Consider the following 21,626-nt stretch of genomic DNA (forward strand, 5'->3'; position numbering starts at 1 on the left):
TACCCTAGCAGATGTAACTATTTGATTCCTTTAACAGATTACAAGACGAAAGCGAAATGAATAACTGTTACCTGTTTTGAAATCCCTTCCGTAGCAAGAGAAAGTGCTACATTGATGTCTTTAAAAGAAACTGGAAGTAGTGGTAAGTAGAGTTTTGTTATTTATTATGTTCTCAAGTGTTCCCCAAGCTTGCAATATTATTATTCCTTTATTACTCCATCTGTAAAGATGAGTGAGAGGGGTGGGTTTAAAAAAATCTGACATTGGAGTCATTTTAATATGGTCACATCCAGCCATTATTTTCCTTCTGAAGGGACGCACTCATGCATCATTCTTGCAGAACATTCCTCATGTGTACTGTGTTAGCCTTTAAATCCCCAAAGGAAGGAGACACTGAATGGAACCTGAAGCATCTTTGGGATTTCATTCATTGATCTGGCTTGAGAGACTGATGCCTGCAATGTGGTATAAAAGCGAAGGGGACGTGGATATGGGAGGGCCATTGTAAAAAGTTCTGCACGTTTCACACCCTGCAGCAAACTGTAGCCTGACTTAATCCAGTTTTGGGGCAATGAGCACTTTGTAACACTTCACTTCATACATATTTGCTGAATGTTCCTAGTCTGGCTCCAGTGCCTCGCATGTTGCATTATTTTTGTTTACTGGCAGCATCTGCCTTGTTTAAAAAATTCCACTTTCTAGGGCATTTGTTGTTCTTTTAGATTTTTCTTATGCAATGGGAAAACAGAGGGATTGTTGGCAACTTGAAATGAAGGGAGATGAGAGACTGACTAGCTGATCCTTGACAGAAAGGCAAAGAACTATGCCCTTTAGTGAGGCCTCTTATAACCCCCTGTGAGAATAATGGGTTTAAAACTGCTCACAATCCAGCATCCTCTGTGCAGCCTCACTTTCGGTTACTGCTCATTCGGAAGTAACTTCACTAGCAAATACAGAAAAGGCATTTTTCCTTCCTTGTAACACAAGCCAACAAAAGGGCATAACCCCCTGGCTTCTCTTTGCCTGCATGAGCTCTAGAGGCTGTAACAGTGGGACCTGGTTATTTTGCTACTCCCTCCTGCCCAGGGTTCCTTGGGCAAAGTGTCTTGCCCATGCTGCACTTTGTACTGCCTACTGTGTGTGTCATGTTTAACAAGGCTGATATGCCAGTGGAATTTGTACTGGCTGCTGACAACCCCACGGCACCAGTCCAGCAGCTGTGGATTGCTGAAACAGGAACCTCTGCTGTGCCCCCTGTCCCTTAGCCCCTGTGTTGGCTGAAGGGCTGGCGGGAGCAGTAGTGTAGAAGTGACTGCAATGACTATTCCCCTGCCACCTCACCCCATGAGCTCCCCTCTACCCTGGGATCTTCTAGGAGCCAGGTAAGCTGGCTTCAGGACAGCTTTGTGTTCCAATGCCGCTCTGGATCTAGCCCAGAGTGTACAGCCTAGAGCTGTACATAGGCTAATGAAACTGAAATTGGTTTTATCCCATCACCTGTGTATATAGAACACATGTAGTTGTAGCTACATCTATTGAATGGATGGTAAGCTGTTCAACCAGGGCCACGTCCAATCCAGAACCAAAACACTGCTGATCCTAGTCATCGAGCTTCAGTATGCTGACGATGCTGGAGTGTGTGCTCACTCGGAAACAGAGCTTCAGGCGATCATCAATGTCTTTGTTGAAGCATAGCAGAAAATGGGACTGACACTCATCATTCAGAAGACAAAAGTTTTCTGTCAGCAAGCTCCTGGTACACAATTTCCAGCACCAGCAACACAGCTCCATGATAACCTTTCAGAGAACCTTGTGCATTTCCCATATCTTGAAGGCCACCTGTCACAGACAGTTGACATTGAGGAAGAAATCCAGTACCAGCTCAAATGTGCTAGCTGAGTTTCTGGTCATTTGAGAAAGAGGGTGTTTGACGATTGCAACACATAATTAAAACCAAACTTGTGGTTTACAAAGCCCTAGTGTATGGGGCTGAAATGTGGACAATATAGACGAACAACTTAAGGCATCGGAGAAGTGTCATAAATGCTGTATGCGTAAGATGCTTTGAATTAAATGGGCTGATAGATGCACTAACATCAGCGTCCTCTTGCAAGTCCATATCATGAGCATTGCGATGATGATTAGCTATCATCAAATTCCCTGGGCAGGTCATATTGTCCAGATGCCTGATTTCAGACTGCCAAAACAAGATCTCAAGTCTCAATTCAGCCAAGGCAAATATGCTAGAGGAGGGCATAAAAAAACACTACAAAAAAGTCTTCAAGGCTAATACGATGAAATGTAATATTGACATTAACTCATGGGAATGTGTAGCCCCGGACTGACACACTGGAGGAATTGCTTGAGGCAGGGAGCTCGGCACTTTGAGCACCAGATGTGACTACCTGTAATGGTAAAACAGGAGCAACAGAAAGAGCACGCCATGGCTCAAACTAACATTGCATGTTCACCCATCCTGCTCGGAAATACTTGCCTGCAATGTGGTAGAGTCTGTGGCTCTAGAATAGGCCTCAGCAGCCATCAGTTGTCCCACAGTTAACTTGAAATGGACAATCCATGAAAGACAATTGCCCTCAACTTTGAGGGATCACCGATGATGAGTTCTGGATAATATGGGGCCAGATCATCAGTTGGTGTAAATCACCATAACAGTCACCAGGCAGTGGGGAAGCAGTGGGGCCGTGCGAACCGCAGCCACTGGGAGCAGCTGTGCCTGCGGATAGTCAATGTAAACAAACGGTCTCACGGCCCACCAGCGGTTTACCCTGACAGGCAGCAGGTTGCCCACCCCACTGACCTAGATCACGTTTGTTTAGCCTATTCTTTTAAAAAACCCACTAATGACAGGGATTCAACATCATCCTGCAGAAGGCCATTTAAAAACATGAATCAAAAGTTTTGCTGCTTTGCCAAGAGGCGCAAATGTAAGACCAACAGACCCTGGTCATCGTTGGGCGGGATCGCACATGGGACCGCTGGAGCTTAGTGTATGAGCTTCTACCGCATGAGCTAAAAGCCAACAAGCACTTAACTAAGACTGTAGAGCAGTCAGTCTCCCTCTCTTTTTTTTTTTCGTACCCCCCCCCCAACCACACCCCAATAGATGGGACAGAACACTACACCCAGAAGGTGTGTGGGGTACACAAAGTGAAGTTGTAAAGCGAAGAGCTCGTGCCAATAAGCTCATAGTACAAGATTCAATGCCACTCATTTATTCTTTGTTATTGTTGTGCAGTGGAATACAACAGGGCGGGGAAATTATTCTCACTTCAAAACTAAAGACAGTCCATTTTAAACTGAAAATGATGGTACTTCATAGAAAGGAGACTTATCATTGCTCCAGCCTTTTGTTGGTAAACATTTCAATTCTATTATTTTAATCTAAGTGAGGTACATCTCCAGCATTTCAATGTACAGCTAAAGTCAGAATCAGACCTGGCCTTCAGATCTGTCTTGAACACTCTTCCATGTTACAACCCTCAGGTTGACTTCCTCATCCCAGTGTGTGAAATTGACTGAGTTTATCACTACTGCCATATTACAGCAACTTTCATATTGACATCTACTCCTACAGACCTAGATGCAGTTAAGGCAAAGGATCTGGTGGGGTTATTTGAGGGTTGGTCAGCATGGAGAGGGACATATTTCTGTAGCTTAAATTATGCCTTTGGACTTACTGGCTGCGATAAGTGCAGTAAATGCCCTTCTATGATACAGTTACGTTATATAGGGTTACCATTCGTCCGGATTCCCCCGGACATGTCCGGCTTTTTTAAGTTAAAAATAGCGTCCGGGGGGAATTTGTCAATGTCCGGACTTCCCCCCATGCAGCGCGTGCACGGCTTACAGGGCAACCGGCCGGATCGTGCCACTCGCACGGGCTCCGGCAGCCAGAGCCCTTCCTTCACTTCCCCCTCCTCTCCCCTGAAACTTGAGACCATTCCCCTCCTCTCTCTCCCTCCCTCCCCCGCCCCCCCTGCATTCGCAGATCGCCGGCTGGCCATTCGCCTCGGTCTCCGGCAGTCTGGAGCTCCGACCCTGCTCCCCTCCCCCGCTGCCGAGCGCACCGCTCTGCAGCACAGTAAGGGGGCCAGGGGCCAGAGAAGCGGCAGGGAGGTTCGGGGGGGGGGGGTAGTCAAGAGACAGGGAGCAGGGGGGAGAGTTGGATGGGTCAGGAGTTCGGGGGGGGGCTGTCTGGGGGTTGGGGGTGTAAGGTTTTGGGCAGTCAGGGTACAGGTGGGGGGGTCTCAGGAGGGGGCAGTTAGGGGACAAGGAACAGGGAGGCTTAGGTAGGGGGTGGGGTTCTGGAGGGCAGTTAGGAGCAGGGGGTCCCAGGAGGGGGCAGTCAGGGGACAAGGAGTGTGGGGGGGGGGTTGGGGGTTCTGAGGGGGCAGGAAGTGGAAAGGGCAGGGGCGGGGCTAGGACAGGACAGGGGCGGGGCTAGGGCGGGGCTCCTCCCGTCCTCTTTTTTGATTGTTGAAATATGGTAACCCTAACGTTATACAAACAAATAGTCTTACCCGATCAGCCCATTTTCTGGCTGATGTTGAACCTAGGAATAAACAATGTACAGAGAGAAAACACTCCTTCTGTTTACAGTGCAGCATCATAATCTGTCCCCTGCTACACTACCTGTAACTGTAAAATGCTTAAAGGCCTTTCATTTAAGGAGTAGTGCTCTGGCTACAGTCCTGGTCCTAGTTAAACATGTTCCTACTGTTTTGATGAGTTCATGTTACATTTTACCCAAAAAGGGTGAAAAAACACCCCTTACTACATGAGAAGGTGCCATACATTTGCAAGTGGACTAGGGGAATGTCTACCTTTTTAGTGGTAAATTGTATTCAGAACCAAACACACTCTATAGCCAAGCTCATTGTATGGATCAGGGGCTCTTGGCAATCCTTCATTTCTCCTCCACAAGCTCATTGTGTGCCACCCTCCCATCCCCCTCTGTTTCATGGTCTTACTGAAATGCCCCCATGCCTGGTTGGCTGGGGGTCTGTGTCACCTGCCCATAGCAGGGTTCCCCAGCTCCCTTGACCCACCAGGGGTGCTGTAAGCCCCCATTCTCCCATATCATGCCCCCCGCGCCAACTCCTCCCTGCAAGGGGTCCTGTGTGCTCCCCCTACAGCAGGGTCCTCCATTCACCCTGCCAGGGGCTCTGTTCCCCATCCCCCCTGCACAGCAAGGTCTCCCACTATGCCAGGGACTCTGTTCCTCTCCCAACAGCCGGGGCTCTGTTCCCCACCAAATCCTTCTCCCCCACCAATTCAGGGGATCCCACCTCTCCCAAATATCTTTCTTCCCTCTAGTTTGGAAGGGTTGGGCTCAGGCTGATGCCCTCTGTCTCTTCTCCCACCCTGCCACTGACGTGAGGAGACCGGGAGCTAGGAGGGAGGCAGGAAGGAAGGACCAGGGCCGGTGCTACCATTTAGGCAAACTAGGCAGTTGCCTAGGGCGCCAAGATTTGGGGGCGCCAAAAAGCGGTGCTCCCAATTTTTTTTTTTAACAGCCGCTCCACTTCTCCTGCCTCCCAGGCTTGCAGCACCAATCAGTTGCTTGGCGCCACAAGCCTGGGAGCGGAGGAGAATTAGAGCGGGGTCGGCATGCTCAGGGAGGAGGCGGAGCAGAGGTGAGCTGGGGTGGGGAGCTGCCGCACGGCTCCCAGGGGGGGGGGGAGTTGCCGCGGGTGGGGGCGCCTCAGTGCAGGGAGCTGCCGCAGGGCTGGGGGGAGGGTGCAAGGTGGAAGTTTCACCTAGGGCACGAAACTTCCTTGCACCGGCCCTGGGAAGGACTGTTCCTACTGGCGGAGCTATTTGGTTGCTGCCAGCAGGGCATGCATGTAGCGCTCTTCAGGGTGGGCTGGGGGGTATGTTCAAAGACATGCATGGGAGCCATCAATCAGTTTGTTGTTTAATTTGCTCTATAGACAGTTGCAGCGTGCTTGAAACTGGTCTGTGCTAATCAGAAGGCAGGGGCTTGAAAGCCCCTCCCCCCTTCCATGTGCCCACTTTCTTCCCAAATCACTAGGGTTCTGGCCACTGATGCCTAGCATAGCCTCTGAAATTTTGGAATTGATCAGATGTGGCCAGTCAAAAGTTGACCAGTACATTACAGACATGCAGGCCGAGGCATGCCGTCCAATGAGTGGAAAGCCTTGCAAGTTCAGCCAACAACATGACTGGACGGCATGGAATTTGACCCTGCCTTTTGCTAACACAGGAGAAAAACGGTGTATGTTACACTTTGGAGACACCATTTCCTATAATGTATGTAAAATACAAAGGGGGCAGATTTTTCAGGTGCACCATAGCCCCTTTGCACCGCTCTGATGCTACAGCTACATGACACGCTACTGTTGGTGGGATGTAGGTTATGTGTAGCTACACACTGCCATGGGATGCTTGCTGCATCCATACTGTGGTGGCTACAGTGTGGTGTCTAGCCAGTGGTAGGGTGCCCAAACCTCCACCCCAAGTTGGCCTGAGCACCTCTTCCCCCCACCACAGCGCAGAGCCCTCCCCGCCTCCTCCCACCCTCCAGGCTTCCCGCCCCACCTCCAGAGTCTCCTCCCCTGGGCCTAGATACCTTCCCCTCTGCTCCCCATCCCCAGGGTTCACCCCATTGTCCTCTTGGAGATGCTGGGCTCAGGTTCCTTCCCAGGTCTCCCAGACCCCAAACTTGCTATCCAGGGTTTGCTGGACACTGTGGTCTCCATAAGCAACAACAGTCTGCCTCTTTGTGGAAGTGCTCAGCCGTGGCCTGGCACTGGCACCTCAGCTGGGCACAAGCGGCTCATGCAGAGGTTGAGAACAAGCAGCATGAGGGTCGGGAGGAGCCTTTGCGAGGGCTTTCCTACCCCGTCCCTGCGTGGTATTCGCTATCAGGGGCTGAAGCGCCCGCCCTGTGCCCCAGCTGAGCAGGCCCTTGTGGCTTCCCCATCATAGCACAGGCAAACAGTGACTCACAGCGCAGCTCTGCTCTAGTGAGTGACTGTCAAACCATCTCACGGGGCCCTGTACTCATCGTCTCAGTGGCACACATAGCTAACACTCCCCAGGAGCTGGGAGTTATGCTAAGGCATGCCCAGCCTTGTAGCAGCATCAGAAGTAATGATTCGGCAGGCCATATCCTGACCGCTGTTCAGTCCCCACCCCAACGGTCCTGTCACCTTCAGGTCACACCCTCAGGTGACCAATGTGCAGCCACAACCCCCACCCCCATCACCTTTGGGAGCCTGGGCCGCTGTGGGGAGCCCTGGACCCTTCACCTGCCCTGAGTGAGGGGCTGGGGAGCCTGAGAGCAGCCCCCAGCCTGTGTCTCTGCCCCCCAGGGCAGGTGGAGGTCCAGGGCTCCCCACAGTGGCCCCGGGCTCCCTGGGCAGCTCATACAATGGCCCTGCTCCAGCTTCTGGCCAGGCGTCAGGGCCTTGTGGGGAGCAGGGCCCCGTGGGGGTGGGGCGGAGAGGAAGATGTTCTTTGTCCTCAGGGCCCAATAAATCTTACTCCGTCTCTGTGTCTAGCTTCTGTGAAAAATTCTGGTGGGGGGATACATTGGGGAAAATCTTCATCAGCTCCCAGAGCCTTTCCCTGTGGCTGGGAAGAGCTCCCGCTGTGGGGAGCTGGCGCAGCCTTTCCTGGCTAGGCAAGTCTTTTCCTACAGAGGGGAGCAGTGTAGCTGGGGAGGTATGACTTGGGTGAGTAGAGAGCTGTGTAGGGCATATACTCACATAGATCCCTCTTTCCTCTACTTGCCTCACCAGCTCCACAACTATTTATATCTGGGCAGGGGAGGGGCATTTATGCAGGTATGTACGCCACATGCTGCTGAAAAAAGTATGCAGTGTATGCATACCTGCAAGGGACAAAGGAGCTGTAAAACTTGCTTAGCCAGCCTTCTAAGGATTTCCCCAGGTCAGGGGGAACTTGCTACTGGCCAGGGGTGGCTTTATGTTTTTTGCCGCCCCAAGCACGGCAGTATCTGCGGGTGGTCCGTGGATTTGGCAGGTGATCTGCCGGTCCCGCGGCTTCGGCATACCTGCTGCCGAATTGCCACCGAAAGCCGCCTGCCACCCTCACAGCGACCGGCACACCGCCCCCCCACCGGCTTGCCGCCACAGGCACACGCTTACTGCGCTGGTGCCTAGAGCCGCCCCTGCTACTGGCATAAGGTTGATGTGGCAGCTCAATGGCCTTGTCCTCCACCACTAGGGGGCATGGCTGAGGAAAACAGCATGTGAGTCGAGTACTGCTAAACTCCAGCAATCTCCAGCTACCAGAATGGCGCCAAAGGGCCCTGGATAGGGCAGCCAACTTAGAGCAGCCAAGTGTAAAGTCACTTTTGTGTACTCCCTGCTAACTTTACCCTGGTCCTATGTCAAGTGCAGCTTGGGGGCACCACAGAATCCAGGCCTAACTAATCAAGGGGCTAAAGTTCACAGAACTATATGGCACACTGCTCCTGTAACACTTACGATAACCAGCTAACAGTGGATAGTGCAGTGAGTAGAGCCGTCCCTTGGGTATGGCGAATGGGGTGACTGCTCTCTGTGTTTTGGGGGGGCCCCGCGCTTCAATGTGCATGTGTCGTGTGGGGGGAACAAGGCCGGCCCGAGGTGGGGGTGGGTTAGGGATGCCGGGGGGGGGGGGGGGGCAGGCTAGCCTGGGTGGTTAGCGGGCGGGGGGGACAGGGGGGAGCTTGGCACCAGCAGCAGGGGTCAGGCCCGCACTCACCCGTGGGACGCATGCGTTGTGTTTCTTTTTTTTGCTCGCCTGCTGCCGCACCGGCCACCGGAACACACCAGTGACAGGCTGACCCCATCCATTGCCCTTCCATCCCACACCCCTCCCTTTTCCAGGAACACCCCCCCCTACCCCCCAGCACAAGGGGCCCCTTTGCCCTAGCACAGTGCCACTCTGTGACTCTCCAGCCTCCCTCGCCCGCCAGCACTGGTGCCCCCTCCCCACACCAGATTTCACCCGTATAAAAATAATGTTAAGGGGGTGTCATATGGGCTGATTTGTCCTGGGCCCCGCACCCCTCTAGGGAGGGCCCTGACAGTGGGAGACAAAGTGGGTGTGCTAGTATCTTTTACTGGACCAACTTCTGGTGGTGTAAGGTACAAACTTTCGAGCCACACGGAGCTCAATTTCAAAGGTGAAATGCCACCCAGGGGTAAAGAGGTGCCAAAACGTTCTATGCCACGTGCACAAATTGATGTTCCTAAAACCATATTTAGCCATCTAAAGATAAGGCCCTCCAATTTTCTCAGGTAAGCTGAGCACGCAGAAAGCCTACTGAAGGAGATGAGAACTGCATCGAATTTGTAAGCAGGAAACATTTACATGCACCATAGCTTTGAAAAACAGATTATTTGTATGTGGGTGCCAAGAGATGGATTCAGCCACCTAACTGTAAACAGGCGGGTTTGAAAATTTGGGGCCTTTATTTTTATAATGCAAGCAATCCTCTCTGAGGGTTAGCTACTGGCAAATGGTGATTAAAAAATACATCAGGCTGAACAGCATGACTCTCACTATATTATATATAAATATCCAGTTGGCACTAACTACATTCCCCTCTTTACTACTGCATGACGCCCATGCTATATTTTGTTTAAGCTAAAATTCAAAATGGTGGACTCAGACAATTTATCATCACTAGCGGTTGTAAAATGTAAGTGTCATAGTGTACTTAATATAAATCTGTATGAAACAGCTGCTTATGTTCCCAAATGCATACTGCATAAAATATTTGCTAAGCATCAATCGTTAGAAGCACACCACAACCTATTTGAAGCAAAAGAGCTGGAAATGCCCAATAAAGCCTGAATTCATCACTTATTACTAAGTACATTTGTTCAGAAAGCCTTTAATGGAATTCAGATTGCTACTGGGGTATATTAGCAGTAGCTACTGGGCCCACTTCTGATTTTACACTGAAGTGACTCCATTGATTGAAATGGAGTTACTCCCAATTTATGCCCATGTTAAGGCAGAGTTAGATACAATATCTCCAACTTCAGTAGCTTCCCACAGAACCAAAATGGAGAAACAGGAAAAAATATATAACTTTTTGAACTACAATCTTAGCGCTAAATTGTGACATACTTTATCCAATAAAATATAGGCATTTAAATAATGCTAAATTATATTGCTTTGACCCTTGCTGCTCTCATATACATAATCTGCCACTGCCAGACAACAGCCAAAAAAATGTCTATAGCGAAGTTGACATATAACACCCGTCTGGTGAGTAGGTAAGCACTTTTATGCCTTGTTTTACTCCAGAAAGCAAGTTAGCCTTTCCGTGGCTCAATTTAAGAGCAAAACTTCAAGCATATCCACTAAGTTTGGGTACCTCCATTTTTTGGGTGCCCAACTGGACACAACTAAGGTTTAATTTTTCAAGGGTGTAGATGACCTCAGTTCCCAAGATGGACTTGAAATTGTTGGTGCTCAGCACCTCTGAAAATGGAGGGTGGCAGGGAAGAGAGAGCTTGGGGCAGGGGGTTAGGAAAGTTAGCAAGCAGGAGCAGCAAACAAGACTTTTGTGAGGGAGTTCTCCCGGTGAAGGAGGGGGCCACTATGTGAGGTGTGTTTGTTGCGAGCTTGCTTGCCGGGTGCCTGTTTGATTGCAGTTTTATAATATGGGCTGTTTCGGGAGGAACGGGGGGCAGCCGGGCTCTTTGCGCTAAGACGACTAGCAGCCTGCTAGGCAATGTGGAGAGCTTCCTAAGGAGGCTCTAGCCTCCATCCTTTGATTCCCTTATCCCTTGACAAGGAGATGGGGATAACTCAGCGAGAACAGGGGTTTAAAAAAACAATTCATAAGCAAGAGAATCAATAACACCACCTCCCCTTTCTTCCCCCACAAAAAACAACAACAACCCCCCACACAGGGGAAAGGTAAGAGACAAGTTCGAGGGGGACAAATTTAGTACTAGCTAAAAGCCAGGACCTCCATGGTAACATTATCTAAAATAATGGGCGGTGGGTATCATAGGCTGGGGAAGGCTGTGCCCGGTGTGGCCCCACCCATGCTCCGCCCCCAGGCTCCCTCCTGCTTCCTGCTCTGGCCCACTCATCCCAGTTCCCTTGTGCAGTGGCCCTGGCTTGGGCTGCGGCTGGCACTGGGGCCTTGCACGCCGCCCACCCACACAGCACTCTGGGGCTGTGGCCATGCCACCCACCCTCCCAGAACTTCAGGGCTCGGGCTGCAGCGGCCGCCCAGCACTCTGAGGCCTTGCCGTCCGTCTGTCCTCCCGCCACTGGGTCCATGTCACCTGCCCTCCCAGCACTCTGGGGCTGGGTGAGCACCACCCGCCTGCCCTGCCTCCAACAGGGCCGCCCAGAGGACTCAGGAGGCCTGGACAAAGCAGGGGAGCTGCGGCGCTTGTATTCAACCAGGGGCAGTCCGAGTCTTTGGCGGCATGGGGCCCTTCAGTCACTCCGTGTCTTCAGCAGCACTGAAGGGCCCCCCGCCACCGAAATGCCACTGAAGACCCGGACCGCCGCCGGGCCACAGCTCGCAGGGCCCAGGGCAAACTGCCCCACTTGCTCCCCTACCCCGGGCAGCCCTGGCCTCCAAGACTGGGAGCTAGCCTCCCCCAGCCAAAGGTCCACAAGCCGCCCATGTCTGAAATGCTTCCAGTGCCACGTGCAGGCCAGTTAGACTGACAGAACTGCCCGTCTCAATGCATGGATGAGATGATGGTGTTCACAAGAGGGATTTAGATGTATTAGGAAATGGAGAACCTTTGTGGAAAGGAGCCGCCTATACAGGAAAGATGGACTCCATCTAAACCAAAATGGAACCAGCTTGCTGGCATGTAAAATTAAAAAGTTCCTAGAGGAGTTTTTAAACTAAAGGCTGCGGGGAAGCCAGTAAGTGTGGAGAAGCACACAATTCGGACAGACTCGCCTTTAGGAGATGATTAAAGGGGATATTCTATAACCTCATAAAGAGGAGACGATAAAAGTTGATAAATTACAGGTAGGAGCTGAAAAGAAACAAATGAAAGAATCCCATTCAATTGCATCACATGAAAACAGACAACTAAATACTGACAAATTTTACAAGTGCTCATATACAAATGCAACAAGTTTAAATACTAAGATGGGTGAACTTGAGTGCCCAGTACTAAATGAGGCTATTGATATAATAGACACTTGGTGGAGTTATGGTAATCCATGGGGCATGGTAATAACGGTTCAAAATATATAGGAATGACAGTAATTTGCACTTGTAGGGGAGTGGCACTAATATGAAAGAAAACTGAGTCAACTCTAGTAAAAATCTTAAATGTATCAAACAGTACCATAGAATCACTATGGATATAAATTCCGTGCTTGAATAAGAGTATAGCAGTAGGAATATACTACCAATCACCTGACCAGAAAGCTGATTGATTGTGAAATGTTCAGGAAGATCAGAGAATCTACAAAAACAGAAAACCCAATAACACTAGAGGATTTCAACTATCCCCATATGGACTGGGAACACGTCACCTCAGGATGGGACACAGAGATAAAATTTCTAAATCATCATAGTATCATAGAAGATTAGGGTTGGAAGAGACCTCAAGAGGTCATCTAGTCCAACACCCTGCTCAAGGCAGGACCAACACCAACTAAATCATCCCAGCCAGGGCTTTGTCAAGCCAGGCCTTAAAAACCTCTAAGGATGGAGATTCCACCACCTCCCTAGGTAACCCATTCCAGTGCTTCACCACCCTCCTAGTGAAATAGTGTTTCCTAATATCCAACCTAGACCTCTCCCACTGCAACATGAGACCATTGCTCCTTGTTCTGTCATCTGCCACCACTGAGAACAGCCGAGCTCCATCCTCTTTGGAACCGCTCTTCAGGTAGTTGAAGGCTGCTATGAAATCCGCCCTCATTCTTCTCTTCTGCAGAGTAAACAAGCTCCATTCCCTCAGCCTCTCCTCATAAGTCACGTGCCCCAGCCCCCTGATCATTTTTATTGCCCTCCACTGGACTCTCTCCAATTTATTCACATCCTTTCTGTGGGGAGGGGTCCAAAATTGGATGCAGTACTCCAGATGTGGCCTCACCAATGCCAAATAGAGGAGAATAATCACTTCCCTTGATCTGCTGGCAATGCTCCTACTAATGCCAAGAAGGCTAACGGCATATTGGGCTGCAACAAGAGCACATTGCTGACTCATATCCACCTTCTCATCCACTGTAATCCCCAGGTCCTTTTCTGCAGAACTGCTGCTTAGCTGGTCAGTCCCCAGCCTGTAGCAGTGCATGGGATTCTTCCTTCCTAAGTGCAGGTCTCTGCACTTGTTCCTGTTGAACCTCATCAGATTTCTTTTGGACTATTCCTCCAATTTGTCTAGGTGACTCTGGACCCTATCCCTACCCTCCAGCGTATCTACCTCTCCCCCCAGCTTAATGTCATCTGTGAACTTGCTGAGGGTGCAATCCATCCCATCATTCAGATCACTAATAAAGATGTTGAACAAAACCGGCCCCAGGACCCACCTCTGGGATACTCCACTTGACACTGGCTGCCAACTAGACATTGAGCCATTGATCACTACCCGTTGAGGCCAACAATCTAGCCAGCTTTCAATCCACCTCATAGTCCATTCATCCAATCCATACTTTTTTAAATTTGCTGGCAAGAATACTGTGGGAGACTGTATCAAAAGTTTTGCTAAAGTCAAGGAATAACACATCCACTGCTTTCCCCATATCCACAGATCCAGTTATCTCATCATAGAAGGCAATCAGGTTGGTCAGGCATGACTTTCCCTTGGTGAATCCATGTTGACTCTTCCTGATCACATTCCTCTCCTCCAAGTGCTTCAAAATATTTCCTTGAGGACCTGCTCCATGATTTTTCCAGGGACTGAAGTGAGGCTCACCGGTCTGTAGTTCCCCGGGTTCTCCTTCTTCCCTTTTGTTAAAGATGGGCACTATATTTGCCTTTTTCCAATCGTCCAGGACCTCCCCTGATCACTCCGAGTTTTCAAAGATAATGGCCAATGGCTCTGCAATTACCATTAATGACTGCTTCTTGGAGTAGCTAGTTCAGGAACCCACAGGGGAGAAGCAGTTCTTGATTTAGTCCCAAGTAGTGCGCATAGGATCTGGTCCAAGAGGTGAATACAGCTGAACCACTTGATAAAAGCAACCATAGTGTAATTAAATGTAACATCATTGTAGGAGGGGAAATACCAAAGAAACCCACCAAAGTAGCATTTAACTTCAAAAAGGGGAAACTACACAAAAATGAGGTTAAACAGAAATAAAAAGGAACAATCAGAAGAGTGAAATGCCGAAAGCTGCATAGAGAGTTTTAAAAACACCATAGTAGAGGCTCAAACTATATGTATACCCCAAATGAAAAAAAGAGTAAAAGAGTACCAAAAATAAATTCCACCATGGCTAAATAAAGTCTTTTAAAAATTGAAGGGCAAATCCTACTGAGGAAAATAGAAAGGAACAAAACCTCTGGCAAGTCGAATATAAAAGTATTAGACAAATCAAAAAAGAATTTGAAGAGCAATTAGCAAAAGACACAAAAACTAACAGCAATTTTTTTTTGACACACATGTTGGGGAAGAATCAACATGGGCTTTTGTAAAGGGAAATCATGCCTTAACCATCTATTAGAATTCTTTGCAGGAGTCAACAAACATATGGACAAGAGTGATCCAGTGGACGTAGTGCACTTGGACTTTCAGAAAGCCTTCGACAAGGTCCCTCACCAAAAGCTCTTATGCAAAGTAGGCCATCATGGCCATGTCTACACTTACCAGGGATCGATGCTGCCGGTGAAGACCAGCTAAATCGACTGCAGAGTGCTCTCCAGTCGACTCTGGTATTCCACCGGAACGAGACAATTAAGGTAAGTCAATGGGAGAGCATCTCCCATCGACGCAGCGCAGTGTAGACACCGCAGTAAGTCAACCTAAGCTACGTCAACTCCAGCTATGTTATTCACATAGCTGGAGTAGCGTAACTGAGGTCCACTTACCGCGGTAGTGTAGACAAGGCCCATGGGATAATAGGAAAAGTCCTCTCATGGATCAGTAACTGGTTAAAAGATAGGAATAAATGGTGTTTTTGTAATGGAAAGAGGTAAATAGCAGGTTCCCCCAAGGAACTGTACTGAGACCAGTGCTGTTCAACATATTCATAAATGAGCTGGAAAAAGGGGTAAACAGTGAAGTGGCAAAGTCTGCAGATGACACAAAAAATGTACTCAAAATAGTTAAGCCCAAAGATGACTGCAAAGAGTTACAAATGGATCACACAAAACTGGGTGACTGGGCAACAAAATGGTAGATGAAATTAAATGTTGATAAATGCAAAATAATGCACATTGGAAAACATAAACCCAACTATATATACACAAGATGATGGGGTCTAAATTAGCTGTTACCATTCAGGAAAGAGATCTTGGAGTCATTGTAGATAGCTCTCTGAAAACATCCGCTCAATGTGCAGCAGTGGTCAAAAAGCAACAGAATGTTAGGAACCACTAGGAAAGGGATAGATAATAAAACAGGAAATAATAGAATGTCACTATATAAGTCTATAGTATGCCCACACCTCAAATAGTATGCAGTTCTGGTTGCCCCATCTAAACAAAAACAAAAAAAACATTAAAATTGGAAAAAGTACAGAGAAGGGCACCAAAAATGATTAGGGGATGAAACAGCTTCCATATGGGGAAAGATTAAGGCATTTCTGACTGTTCAGTTTAGAAAAGAGACAACTAAGAGGATACGACAGAGGTCTATAAAATCATGAATGTTGTGGAGGAAGTGAGTAAAGAAGTGTTATTTCCCCCTTCACAGAACCAGGAGTCACCCAATGAAATTATTAGTCAGCAGGTTTAAAACAAACAAAAGTACTTCTTCACACAACACGGTCAACCTCTGGAACTCATTGCCAGGGGATGTTGTGAAGGTCAAAACTATAACTGAATTTAAAAAAAATTAGATAAATTCATGGAAGATAGGTCCACCAATAGCTGTAAGCCAAGATGGTCAAGGACACAACCCTATGCTCTGGCTGTCCCTAAGAGCTGGGACTGGATGACAGGATGGATCACTCAATAAATTGCTCTGTTCTGTTAATTCCTTCTATAGCATCTAGCACTAGCCCTTGTAGGAAGTTAGGATACTGGGCTAGATGAACCATTGCTCTAACCCACTATAGCCATTCTTATGTTCTTTAAGTTCACGGACCATCATCATAGGTCACCATCCAAAGCCTGATGTCATTGGGCTCCTCCTAATCTTTGTAAAACGTTTGAGTTTTTAAGAGTTTAATTTTGAAAGTTTAAAAATGGAAGACAACATGTTAAGAAAATACCTTTTGCATCTGCCACTGATGAAGAAGTCTTTTTGGGGGGGGCAGAAGCCAACATTACTCTTTGTAGAGGAGATATAAGATTCCTCTATTTTAATGGAGTTAGTCGAATTTTTAAAACATTTTTATTTATACCACTAGATGGAAGTGTAAGGAAATGCACAAACAAGCTAAAGAGAACTTACTGAAGAAATGGGAAGTCATCTTCCTTGTCTGCAAATGGTTTGTAATAGGAGAGTACTGTGCAACAGATCAGGAGAACAGGCTAGTAACAGACAGTAGTTTTACAGTAAGTTTTATTAAAATGATTCATTACATTGTATATAACGATTTTTTCAACAAATGCTGCCCTGGAAATATTTTGTGTGTAAACACTACCACCACCTACTTCTCCATAGGCAATGGTGTTTCAGCATTATGCTAAAGTCTTTCTCTAAAAGTTCAGCCCCTGGCATTCAACTGAGCTGCTGCATTCAGCATTTCTTTTGTGGGAGGCGAGGGGCCCCAATCCTGCTCCAATTGAAGTCCATGACAAAGCTCCCATTGAAACAAATGGAAACAAGATCAAGTCCTCTGTCAATGGAAATTGCATCATTGTACTGGACTTCTAACCAGGAAGTTTCAGAATAATGATGATGCTCACTGAAATAGATAAAACAGTTCATCATGGTGTTTCTATAAAGTACTGTAAAAGCTGACCATACAATTAGAACGATCAATATAGTTTGCCTGTAAAGGTTCTATAACAAACCTTTAGGTAGTATAACCCCAAAGTTGGCTAATTTAGGCATGACATTTAGCTTTTGTAAAACTTGCAATCCACAGAAATAATTTATACTAGCATGTTAGACTTTCAAGGAAAACTTTTTGCAGTGTCGCTGCTACAGCACATCTGCTACAAAGGCAGGCAGGCAACAATTTAGCTTTGATGAAAGCACAGATTTTTTTATGCAACTGTGTAAACAAGAAAATAGGGGAGGGGGGAAAAAAATCAGGATACAGAGTTCTCTCTAAAGTGGATCACTGACATACATATTACATTACCCGCTTGGCTGTACAGGGAATATTTCCAGACAAGCTGTGCCGGTAGCCAAAACCTGCCAACCTTGTCTCAGACATCCATTTAAGCTTAAAAGCAGCATATCAAATGCAGAGTTATCCCATCTCCTAGAACTGGAAGGGACCTTGAAAGGTCATCGAGTCCAGCCCCCTGCCTTCACTAGCAGGACCAAGTACTGATTTTTGCCCTAGATCCCTAAGTGGCCCCCTCAAGGATTGAACTCACAACCCTGGGTTTAGCAGGCCAATGCTCAAACCACTGAGCTATCCCTCCCTCCAACAGTTGCATGTTGGGATCCACCAGTTGGCTTGGATTCCTGCTTAGTTCACTGCTCCACAGCATCTTCACTGAGGATATTCAGCCACTGTTATAAATTGTCCCTTCATTACACATATTCTGCTCATTGTCCCAAGGTCACATCCAATTCAAAAAGTGTCATTGAAAGAAAACATACAGGTGAACTGTGTGCAAGAACTTTAATTCCACTTTAAGAAAATGGACATCCAGAACAAACGCAGGACTCCCGCAGTCTGGCAGGACAGCGTTCAAAACTAAAAGTACTCAGCTCTCTCCTCTTCCTTTCCGATCCCTATACCTTTGTTTTAGAGATACTAGTTAGTATCCTAACAATTGAAAGAGGAACAGTCAAGACAATAAACAAAATGACAATTTTCTGTGCTTTCAATAGGATCATGGCATTCATAGCAGATTTAAGAGGTGCAGTGAAGTAACATTAATAGGCATAACACTATCTGTTGGCCTTGGAATGTGTGGGAAGAAGAGAATTAAGAAAAATAGAGTATAGGAGATCTGGGTGAATATAATACCATATACTTTTCTAATTATTTGAGTATCAAAAAGCATTAACTAATTAATAGTCAGCTATATGCCTATTAAGTCTGTCTAGGGAAAAAAAGATGCTTTTAATTTTTTTTATATATTTATTATAAAAATCAAGCTCGAAAACATGATTTGAAACACAATTTAGCACCTAATGCTGACAGTTTAACAGCTCATGTCTAAGTAAGTGTTGTTTCAAATTATGTTAGCTAGGTCAGGTTTAAAATAAAACTACATCTTTCCCCACTTTAGACAGACCCCTGCTGTTGAGCGTTTAGCACTATTGAATCAGGCTACTGTTATTTACCTAAATATGGATTTAGATATTTAACTTTAGACATCCAAATTTTAAAATGTTGGCTTGAACTTCATTTGTAAGCTGTATTTGGATAGTTTTAATTTTTAATTTTTCCCCTCACACAACTTAGTTGTTTTTACAGTCTCTGTAATATTTTTAAAATTTGCATTTTTGTGCTTGAACTGAATCATACTGCATAGTTTTTGTCAAACTGGATAAAATGTTCCAGCATGCATCTGGTATATATTATACAATTGAAATACTCTGTAGTCTCCTCAGAGATTAGAATAGCCATGTTAAAAGTCTCTATATCCATACTAAAATATCCTTTTCTAAAGGATTCAAGGCCTGTGTTAAGAGTATTCTATAATTTACAAGGTAAATTATAACTTGTTTGTTATACACTAAGAAACATTGGATCTTACAGTTTTTTTTATTTGAGTTTGCTTGTGATTCTTTCCTGAAAAATGACACAATACTCCAAATAAAGGCAATGCAGAATGAGTACTTGCAAGCAACACATCAATGATAGATGAAACAACAATGTGTTTACAAGAGCAGAAAACATTCTGAATATCAAATATCTACACAGAACTGTCTGAACTGCTCTGTATCTTTGCCATGAATAGTAGCTCAGAAAAGCAATAAAATTAATCCCCAAGACACAAATGCTTTATAGCTTTTCACTCAGAGTATTGGGCAGATACACATTTACAGCAATCTTTTCGACTGCAATTTACTACAATCTAATCTTTAGTTCACACAAAGACCTGGAAGGGGAAGAGTGAAGATACACATATTAATACCTGCATGTTTCAGCAACATAATAGTCTTTACTTGTGAGTAATTATGGAAACCAGAGAGGGATTAGCCTGTGTCCAAAGATAAATTTACTGAAATGAACATATCATGCCCACAATTGTAAAAGGTGAATTTTGAAACAACAAACTAAACCAGGTTCTATTTGTGTACAAATTTAGTTACATTCTTATTCTGAAACACTCACTAAGTCAACCACTTACAAAATACTTCAATGTAAAAAGATTAACCATTATGGTTCAAGTTAGGACCTTTTAGTTATTAAAAACACATGAATTTTGGCATCTTAAAAATCAAAGTAACTTTATTTCAGTAATATCAAACAGGTATCTAATACTGTGCCTCTCATCCTGAAATCGGTGTGTGCTCTGGGTCATTATGCATTTATTCCTCAACATATTTGAGGAAAAACTTCAAAGACATACATTTATGTGGACACAGTTAGAATAAAAAACTTTTATTTAAACAAGTTGTCTTTTGAAGAGGATTTAAATCCTCCACCCCCACTCGCAATCAACTTTCCCAGCATTTATGGTTGTTGCAAAAGGAGACTGATTTAATTATTTTAATGAGGAAGTATTCAAGTAGACTGAACCAAGTATTAAAAACCAACAAATTCTCCCCATAACTCATTTTAATGGGAGCCGTTAGCATGTAACTGACAGAATGGTCAGGCCCTAGATGGCTAGTAGTACATCAATTTTCCTTCCTCACACTGCAATTAATAGTTATAGAGAGAGTTATAAAAGCTCTCAAACCAATAAAAATCAAATTCAGAGTTAAGGCTGCTTCTCTTTTAACTCACTTGTCTTTTACTCCGTAAGAACTCTGCTTGCTGAAACAAAAACTGGACTGGCAGTTTACACACCAAGGCCCAGATCCTCGAAGGTATTTAGGCACCTAGCTCCCACTGAATTCAATGGGAGTCAGGCACCTAAATACATTTGGGGATTGGCCAAGGGCCTGATTCTTCTTTCACTTAGACCATTTTCAAACTGGCATTGTAACTCCACTGATGCCTATAGGGTTATGCCTCATTTACACAGATCTAGATGACTAGAGAATCGGGTCCTGGGAATCTCCTTGCTTTTGCCGATTCAGAGAACAAACAAAACAGTTTCTGTATTTGTCTATCTTATATTATGCATCCAAGCACCTATTTCAATGCCAGCTGTGGTCCTCTGAGGGTGTACTCTGCCTGAAATCAGAGTACAATTCATTAAAATTATAGCGAATATTACTCACTGAGCAGAGTCTTTATAATGGCTGCCAGGAACATACTGTGCCAGTTTAGTCTACTACCTAGCAGTGACTATGTGAATCATTGACATAACTGACTTACCTAACCACAATGGCCAACTATTACTACATATTAACTTTGGTGCACTGTAAGGATCACAATTCTTCTTCCTTTCTCATCATATGAACAAAGTCCATAACATCAGATGCATCGGTGCCTATTTTAACCTTAAACCAATTGAGTAAAACATAAAAAAGTTGCTATCTAAAGTAGGCAATCCCAAGACATTAAACGTTAACTTTGCGGTTACTAAGCAAATGCCCAACATTAACAAGTAAATTGGTGCATTTAAACATACAGTCTCTTAAACCCAGTAATCCTTTGTCTTCTTATTCCCACCTACACACCCCTAAATAGCCAGAAATTGTATGGGTAAGGCTGCAAAACTTAGAGACAGTTGGTTTCCTCTGTGAACAACGTAAGTGTTAATTTTCTATTTACTATATTCAGTCTGGTTAAGTTGTTTGTCATAGATCTTCTCTCTGTTTGGTAGCTCGGTTGTCTTCTTTGAGGGGTTTCGATTTCTTGTCTGCATCTTTTTTCTTTTTAGTTTTCTCTGGTTTGGTTTTATTTTTTACTTTTTCACTTTCTTCTGCTCCTTTGCCAGGGTACACTTGACCTTCTAGAGTTACATCTGCACACCTCTCCTGATTTACCAGAAAGTCTTTGATCTCCCACGCATAGCTCCCATCACGTAGCATATAGATGGCACGATTTGAGCCAACAATAAACCTAGATGAAAAAATACTGTCAATTAGCATTTGGTCTTTGAAGTGCTAAAAACATTATGTTTCATTTAGAGCAATTCCAAGAGCAGGGTGCACTTAGTAGCATTAAGTGGTACATCTGCTTTTTTAAAAAAGCAGATCGTGCTCAACCCAAACACACACCACGGCAGCAAGTACAATTTCTTATTAGTCTCGCCAGGA

The 21,626-nt window shown here is 45.9% G+C and overlaps 1 protein-coding gene and 1 long non-coding RNA gene across 2 annotated transcripts in view; one reads left to right on the forward strand and one right to left on the reverse strand.

Moving 5' to 3' along the window:
• Window positions 1-21,312, forward strand: LOC135973909 (uncharacterized). The gene is made up of 3 exons (XR_010590967.1): window positions 1-1,382; window positions 14,686-14,908; window positions 16,522-21,312. It is a non-coding gene; the product is annotated as an uncharacterized LOC135973909 (long non-coding RNA).
• MESD (mesoderm development LRP chaperone) overlaps window positions 18,993-21,626 on the reverse strand; it is a 12,202-nt gene continuing 9,568 nt past the window's right edge. The window contains exon 3 of the mRNA XM_005301717.5: window positions 18,993-21,429. Coding sequence (XP_005301774.1) covers window positions 21,165-21,429 — 265 coding nt within the window. The 3' untranslated portion in view covers window positions 18,993-21,164. The remainder of the gene's footprint in view (window positions 21,430-21,626) is intronic.

The sequence above is a fragment of the Chrysemys picta genome, chromosome 10 (assembly GCF_011386835.1).
Source record: "Chrysemys picta bellii isolate R12L10 chromosome 10, ASM1138683v2, whole genome shotgun sequence".
Classification (NCBI taxonomy): domain Eukaryota; kingdom Metazoa; phylum Chordata; order Testudines; family Emydidae; genus Chrysemys; species Chrysemys picta.